The sequence below is a fragment of the Pelophylax lessonae genome (assembly GCF_965119305.1).
Source record: "Pelophylax lessonae genome assembly, chromosome: 7".
NCBI classification, from domain to species: domain Eukaryota; kingdom Metazoa; phylum Chordata; class Amphibia; order Anura; family Ranidae; genus Pelophylax; species Pelophylax lessonae.
The window spans coordinates 278005579-278013426 of NC_138774.1; the positions used below are offsets into that span (position 1 = coordinate 278005579).

The 7848-nt window shown below is 44.3% G+C and overlaps 1 protein-coding gene across 1 annotated transcript in view; it reads left to right on the top strand.

Moving 5' to 3' along the window:
* Positions 1-7440, top strand: part of ASS1 (argininosuccinate synthase 1) — a 166205-nt gene extending 158765 nt beyond the window's left edge. Inside the window, exons 15-16 of the mRNA XM_082263083.1 lie at positions 726-791; positions 7116-7440. Of these exons, the coding sequence (XP_082119209.1) occupies positions 726-791; positions 7116-7167 (118 nt within the window). The 3' untranslated portion in view covers positions 7168-7440. The remainder of the gene's footprint in view (positions 1-725; positions 792-7115) is intronic.
* Positions 7441-7848: the final 408 nt, after the last annotated feature.

Sequence of the window (7848 nt, forward strand, 5' to 3'; positions counted from 1 at the left end):
CTTAGTCATAACCCTATTATGACTTTGACTTATAACTAAGCGAATGTAATTTCGTGAAACGCGTCAACTGTGTTTTGTCCCCTGTCTCTGATTGTCACTATGGATCGTTTTAATCGTTTGGATCTTCAATAAATGGATTTTATTACTTCACACTTTCAAACTGGAGTGCGGTTGCCTTTCTCTACTTACGTACAGCTTTGCATGACCATGCAATTGTCATTCAAAGTACAACAGTGAAAGCTGAAAATTGGCCTGTCAGGAAGGGAGTGAAAGTGCCGAGAAGTTGTTAAGGCCAGTATTGGTGGAGACGTGCTTGGCCTGCGTTGCGGCGGACATTCATTCTGTTCCCGTACGAGAAAAAATTTTGAGCTTGTCCCTTTGGAAATTTTCGTTAAGAAGGTCGGGATCAGCTGTAGAAAGTTGTGTACACACTATAAGAAAATAATACAAAAGTTCTTTGGATGAAAATTCTCACCCAATTTTCTTATAGTGTGTATATGAGCCTTAAGTGTGACAGGCACAGTTTTATTAATTGGACTTAAAAGAAAACTATAAAAAATAGTAAATGTCAATTGATACTGAGGTTTGAATAAGCTATAGATATTTGCACATAGGTAATAATTTGTAAGTGTTGTCAAAGTATGGGTACTTTTCCCATATAATATAATTTTTTATATGAAATGGTATTATATTCAATTATATATTTATGTTCTTTTGCCATATAGCATGGACAAGCAAGGAGACTATGAACCATGTGATGCATCTGGATTCATCAAGATCAATGCCGTGAGGTATGGTATTCTCTTTTATCATTCTATTTTGAAGCCTTCAGCAGTATGTTATGAAGGGTTTTCAGCCCTAAGAGCAAGCATAGATATCACCATAAATCTGACCAAACACATAAAAACAGACTGTACTGTCACCTTTGGATCTACCACAACTATTCAGTGCAAGGGCTCACCTGCTCCAAACTTTCTAAACAAAGGGCCAGTTTTCTGTCCTTCAAACTATAGGAGGGCCAGACTGTGGCCAGCAGGAATAGAAAATGTCCTGGTGTCAGTTGCAGTAAACCGTTTCCCATACTTGGTATTAGAGGGGGGTATAGTGCCCCATCATTGGTATCAGTGGAAGGAATAGTGCCCCATCATTGGTGTCAGTGGGAGGAATAGTGCCCCATCATTGGTGTCAGTGGGAGGAATAGTGCCCCATCATTGATGTCAGTGGGAGGAATAGTGCCCCATCGTTGGTGTCAGTGGGAGGAATAGTGCCCCATCATTGGTGTCAGTGGGAGGAATAGTGCCCCAGCATTGGTGTCAGTGGGAGGAATAGTGCCCCATCATTGGTGTCAGTGGGAGGAATAGTGCCCCATCATTGGTTTCTGTGGGAGGAATAGTGCCCCATCATTGGTGTCAGTGGGAGGAATAGTGCCCCATCGTTGGTATCAGTGGGAGGAATAGTGTCCCATCGTTGGTATCAGTGGGAGGAATAGTGTCCTATCATTGGTAGCAGTGGGAGGAATAGTGTCCTATCATTGGTATCAGTGGAAGGAATAGTGCCCCATCATTGGTGTCAGTGGAAGGAATAGTGCCTTATCATTGGTGTCAGTGGAAGGAATAGTGCCCCATCATTGGTGTCAGTGGAAGGAATAGTGCCCCATTATTGGTATCAGTGGGAGGAATAGTGTCCCATCATTGGTATCAGTGGGAGGAATAGTGTCCTATCATTGGTATCAGTGGGAGGAATAGTGCCCCATCATTGGTGTCAGTGGAAGGAACAGTGCTCCATCATTGGTGTCAGTGGAAGGAATAGTGCCCCATTATTGGTATCAGTGGGAGGAATAGTGCCCCATCATTGGTGTCAGTGGGAGGAATAGTGCCCCATCATTGGTGTCAGTGGGAGGAATAGTGCCCCATCATTGGTGTCAGTGGGAGGAATAGTGCCCCATCATTGGTGTCAGTGGGAGGAATAGTGCCCCATTATTGGTATCAGTGGGAGGAATAGTGCCCCATCATTGGTGTCAGTGGGAGGAATAGTGCCCCATTATTGGTATCAGTGGGAGGAATAGTGCCCCATCATTGGTGTCAGTGGGAGGAATAGTGCCCCATCATTGGTGTCAGTGGGAGGAATAGTGCCCCATCATTGGTGTCAGTGGGAGGAATAGTGCCCCATCACTGGTGTCAGTGGGAGAAATAGTGCCCTATTATTGGTGTCAGTGGTGTTAGTGTCACTGTTGTTGACAGTGGGGGAAATAATGCCCCAGGGGCCAGATAAAAGCAAGCCGGTGTAACGTGAGAATTACCTACTCCGTGAGAAAAACCTACCTACGTCACTTCCTGCCAGGAACAGCTGAGCAGTGCAGCAGTGCGCATGCTCACAGCCCCGGATACCTAATGGAAGAGCTGAGGATCAGACTAGTGCGCATGCGCACTAGTCTGAATTGATCTCGGTGTCCGTGAAAAAAACCTACCGACGCGGCGGTGACATAAAACAGCTGTGCTGCACTATGAGTCATCTCCGCTCCTGTCCCTGTCGCTTCCCTGATCTTGGCTAGTAAATATAAAAGCGGCTGGCGGCTCCGTGATTTATCTTTTCATACAGCCGCCGCCGCTTTTATATTTATTAGCCGAGATCAGGGAAGTGACCGGGACAGGAGCAGAGATGACTCATAGTGCAGCACAGCTGTTTTAATGTAACTGCTCGCGTTACACAGACTGCCGTAAACCGGAAGTGACGAGGGTAGGTTTTTCTCACGGGTAGGTAATTCTCACGGAACACCGGCCCCAAGGCTGCAGTTTGGAGACCACTGGTTTAGATAGACTCTCACGTTGTGTGGTTTTAATAACTCTAGAGATGTTTGTTCAGTCAGATCATAATGTGTATGGCCAAGTTAACACTGAGCATGTTTTTTCCCCCAAGGTTGGTCATACAGTATCTCACAAAAGTGAGTACACCCCTCACATTTTTGTAAATATTTCATTCGATCTTTTCATGTGACAACACTGAAGAAATGACACTTTGCTGCAATGTAAAGTAGTGAGTGTACAGCTTGTATAAGAGTGTAAATTTGCTGTCCCCTCAAAATAACTCAACACACAGCCATTAATGTCTAAACTGCTGGTCTCTGGTGTGAATAAGGAGCAGATGAGTTACATTTGGTGTTATTACTCTCACTCTCTCATACTGGTCACTGGAAGTTCAACATGGCACCTCATGGCAAAGAACTCTCTCAGGGTCTGAAAAAAAAGGATTGTTGCTCTACATAAAGATGGCCTAGGCTATATGAAGGTTGCCAAGACCCTGAAACTGAGCTGCAGCACGGTGGCCAAGACCATACAGTGGTTTAACAGGACAAGTTCCACTCAGAACAGGCCTCGCCATGGTCGACCAAAGAAGTTGAACATCTGTGGGGCATCCTCAAACAGAAGGTGGAGGAGCGCAAGGTCTCTAACATCCACCAGCTCTGTGATGTCGTCATGGAGGAGTGGAAGAGGACTCCAGTGACAACCTGTGAAGCTCTGGTGAACTCCATGCCCAAGAGGGTTAAGGCAATGCTGGAAAATAATGGTGGCCACACAAAATATTGACACTTTGGGCCAAATTTGGATATTTTCACTTAGGGGTGTACTCACTTTTGTTGCCAGCGGTTTAGACATTAATGGCTGTGTGTTGAGTTATTTTGAGGGGACAGCAAATTTACACTGTTATACAAGGTGTACACTCACTACTTTACATTGTATCAAAGTGTAATTTCTTCAGTGTTGTCACATGAAAAGATATAATAAAATATTTACAAAAATATGAGGGGTGTACTCACTTTTGTGAGATACTATGTAGATGGATTGAAATTCATCTGGTTCGGCAGAGACCGGCTGAGTTTTGATCCATCTACTGCCATTCCCGCCCAAGAGAAGTCAATCAGGACTGTTGGAAAACTTTAATTCGATAAGTACCTTCAGCCAATCCGCTGCAGTGCTGATCATTGTATTATGATGGAGGAGTCCTTGCTTATAGAATACAATAGCACAGCGGGGAGGATTCCTCCATCCACCTCACTTGTGTGGATAGGGGAATCTGCTCGCTTTTTTTTCAGTCACCCTACCAGCTGATCGAAAAAAAGATCACTGTAAGGTCTTGTATTACCATTTGACCTACTACCTAAAAATAACACCTAACCTAGCCTCAAACGCTGATAAATTAGAAAAATAATGAGAGATGCAGATGCCAATAGCCACCAGGGTGACAATCCCACCACCACAGATAGTGATATTGTGCTTACCAGAATCTGTGGACCCAAGTACTATACGGCAAATGCGTCACACAAGCAGGGATGATTAACATCAGCTATAGAAGCCCCAGTCACTCAGGAGTCTTTAGTATGGACAAAACCCATAGATTACTTATGCCTCGTTTCCACTGAGTGGTACGGTTTGGTTCAGTACGGTACGGTTCGGAACAGTACACCTTGCGTTTCCACTGCCAATAGTACCCTTTCATGATAGGCGTGGTGTAGCAGGAAAGCTGTGATAGACGATTCTCTGTCAACCAATCAAAGTTCTGCAGAGTGTAGCTCCACCCTGTTGGTACGGAACTAATGTGCTTGGTACCCCAACGAAAGGGTCCCAAAAAAGTGGTACGGTACGGTTCGGAATTAGGGTACCATTCACAATGGAAACGGCATAAATAGCGTACCGTACCGAACCGTACCAGAAAGCTCAGTGGAAACGGGGCATTCGATTTTGGTAAGGATGGACCTCTCCTTGGATGGACTGTGTCTCCGGGTTCAAACAAATATGTGGAAACAAGCCAAGTAGTCACACATAGTGTAAAACTTTTAAAAATATTTTTTTAATTTAAAAATACATAACACTTTAAAATAAATGCAGAAAACAGCACTTGCAGTATGGAGTGACCTTGGCAGGAGCTGGATACTGACGCGTTTCGTCAAAAATGACACCCTAAAAGCCCCTTCTGATCACACCCATACGCGATGGGCGTTCCAAGCCTCGTTTTCGGTGTAAAAGCGTTCAGAGCCTTGTTTCAGCCTCCATGACTAAGCCTGGCCGGAAACAATCGAGTTTACTATACTAACTTCGCGGAAAAGAACGAATAGTGTGTACCCGGCCTTAGGCCGGCCGTACATGGTTTGAATCTCCGCTGGTTCAGCAGGAACCGGCCAAGATTTGAACTGTTAATGGCCAGGCTGAATGTACCAGGTTGATTGAGCGATCAATTTGGGTACAGCCAGCCTGCCGGATTTGCTTCTAAATTATGCAACCGGCTGCTATAGCCGCTAGAAATAATCACTGTCTTCTCCTGGCTGGGACAGCTTCCCTCGACAGTTGCTGATTTCCCTGTCTTCTGTTGATCGGGAAATCATGCAAATTTCTTTCCTGCAGCCCGTGGTTGCAGTTTATACGGGTTTCTGCATCACATTCAACTCGCAGGCAGCTCATACTGGTGGCTGCATTAGTTTTCCCATTTCAGGTTAAGCAAAATTAGATCACAGTACGCAACCCCGACAATGCTTCCACCTGCCTTTGTCTGCAAAAGGACGGAGCCATCTTTGTTAAGGCATCCTCCAATTCAGCATCTACTTACTGGACAGGAATGCTGATTCAGGCTTCGTTTCCACTACTGCGACTTGTCATGCGACTTTGTGTCCAAAGTCGCATGGCGAGTCACAGCCCATTGCTTTCAATGGCACCCATTCCAATCTATGCGACTTAAAGTTGCAGCAACTTTGAAAAGGTGCCTGCACTACTTTGATCTGACTTTTGATGCGACTTTGGGTTAGAGAGTATAAGTCCCGGTTCACACATATGCGATGCGGGAACCCTGTGAATCCACTGCGGGTTCCCGCATCACATTCAAGTCGCAGGCAGTTCACAGTGCCATATGCAAATTGCTGGGGGTGTCAATCAGGGCTGCTGTTAGAAATCGCGGGGCCCCGTACAGACTACCTGGCAGGGCCCCCCCAAGAAAATATTAAAAATATATTTAGCTAAAATTACAACAAAATCACTATTAGCAGACACAAATATAACATAACTCCCATAATTCCTGCTAAATCTAAAAAAAAAAAAACTATGTTGAATAAAAATATACAGGCTGGGCAGTTGGAGCTCAGTGATCAGAGAGACAGAGAGAGAGAAACAAAGTTACAAATAAACTCCTGAGCAGAGATAACATTAGAGCCAGTGCTGGGAGGGGGGCCACACAGGGAGGGCGATTAGTGAGGGGCGACTGTCTCTTTCTAAGCAGATAAAAACTGATAGCAGGGAGAGGGACAGAGATCAGATTCAGGTGCTGGAGGAAGATTTCTATATTTGTTGTCCATCACTAATCCCCCCTCTCTGTGTGGGCCCCCCTGTGTGCTCGGGCCCCCTACAAGAGGGCTGGTGGTCCCCCCCTATCAGCGGCCCTGGTGTCAATACTAAGGTAACGACACCCCCCCAGATCAGTTTGCATATCGCGGTACGAACCGTCAATTCAGACATGAATCAGATTGCATAAGTGTGAACCCCCATGTGATCCGATTCTGGTGCAGACCCCAAAAAAGGGTCCTGTGCGAGTTGTCCGAATGTGATGCGAATTCAGCCATGCAATCTGTATGGCTGAATTTGCAGACATCGCATGTGATTTGCAGAGCAGTGCGCTTGCGAATTGCATGCAATGTCTGTGATCGCATATATGTGAACCGGCACTAAGAGTTAAACGTGCCAACATTGTGTATTTTTTAATGACTTTAGCTGTGATGCACAGGAGATGACAGGTGTTGTGTACCTGTTCTATCAATGCTTCCTCTAACAATAGCTTACAAGCCTCCCCGGCATTAACATAAAAGGCTTTCTTTTCTGCTTTAATTGGCTTTATTCAAAGCGTTTTGATTCATCTGTGGTCTGCAGTCATCCTCCTGCCTTTCGAGGCATTTATGAAGGAAGGAATAATACATGCATCACATTAATAAGCCCTTCCTTGACTTATTAACAAGTAAAATTGACCTTGCGACTCCTCTTCCCCCCTCTGACATTGATTTGCATGAATAGGGGTGACCTTTGCTAATTTTTTTTTTTTTTTTCTCCACCTCCCCTTTTCTGTCTGTCTTCGGTTTACAGGTTAAAAGAATATCACCGCTTACAGAAGAAGGTCACAGCGCCGACAAAATGAGAAAAAAAAAAAAACACACAAAGCGGAGATGGAAGAACTCCATTCTGTAGCGCTTTAATCCGCCATCCTGTCTCTACGCTTTCCTTAGCTCATTGATTAGTTTGTGTGATCGTTACAGATCTTTTGTGTTGCTAAATCACAGGTTAGCCAAGTCTGATGGAATGGCAATTACAGGCATTGGTAGAGTTTATTGGGTTAAAACTTGCTGTTAATACGTAGACATTAAAGGAAATCATTCAAGTAGAGCAAATAAAATAAAAAAAATGAATTTTATCATCGCTTTGAGTTGTGATCTTGTTTTTGTTGCATTTTCTTTTTTTTTTTTCAAACATAATTTGAATTATTACTACAAAAATCATTTTGATGTGTCAATTACGTTTTTACTTGCTGTTTCATATTTTCATTGTATTTCATAGATACTGATGTATAAATGCTCCCTCTAGTGGCCAGCTCTATACACAGGAAGGACAATAAGTTATAACAGGGGTCTTCAAATGATGAACTACAATTCTCATCAAGCCTAGGCACAGGGGCGTAACTACAGGGGTTGCAATGGCAACCGGGCCCCATGCTACACCTGGACAGGAGGGGCGGTGGGGGCAGCATTATATATTAACATTGCATAAACATTATATATTTTCTGAATCCAGACACCGTAGAGCAAGGGACTTCAAACTATGG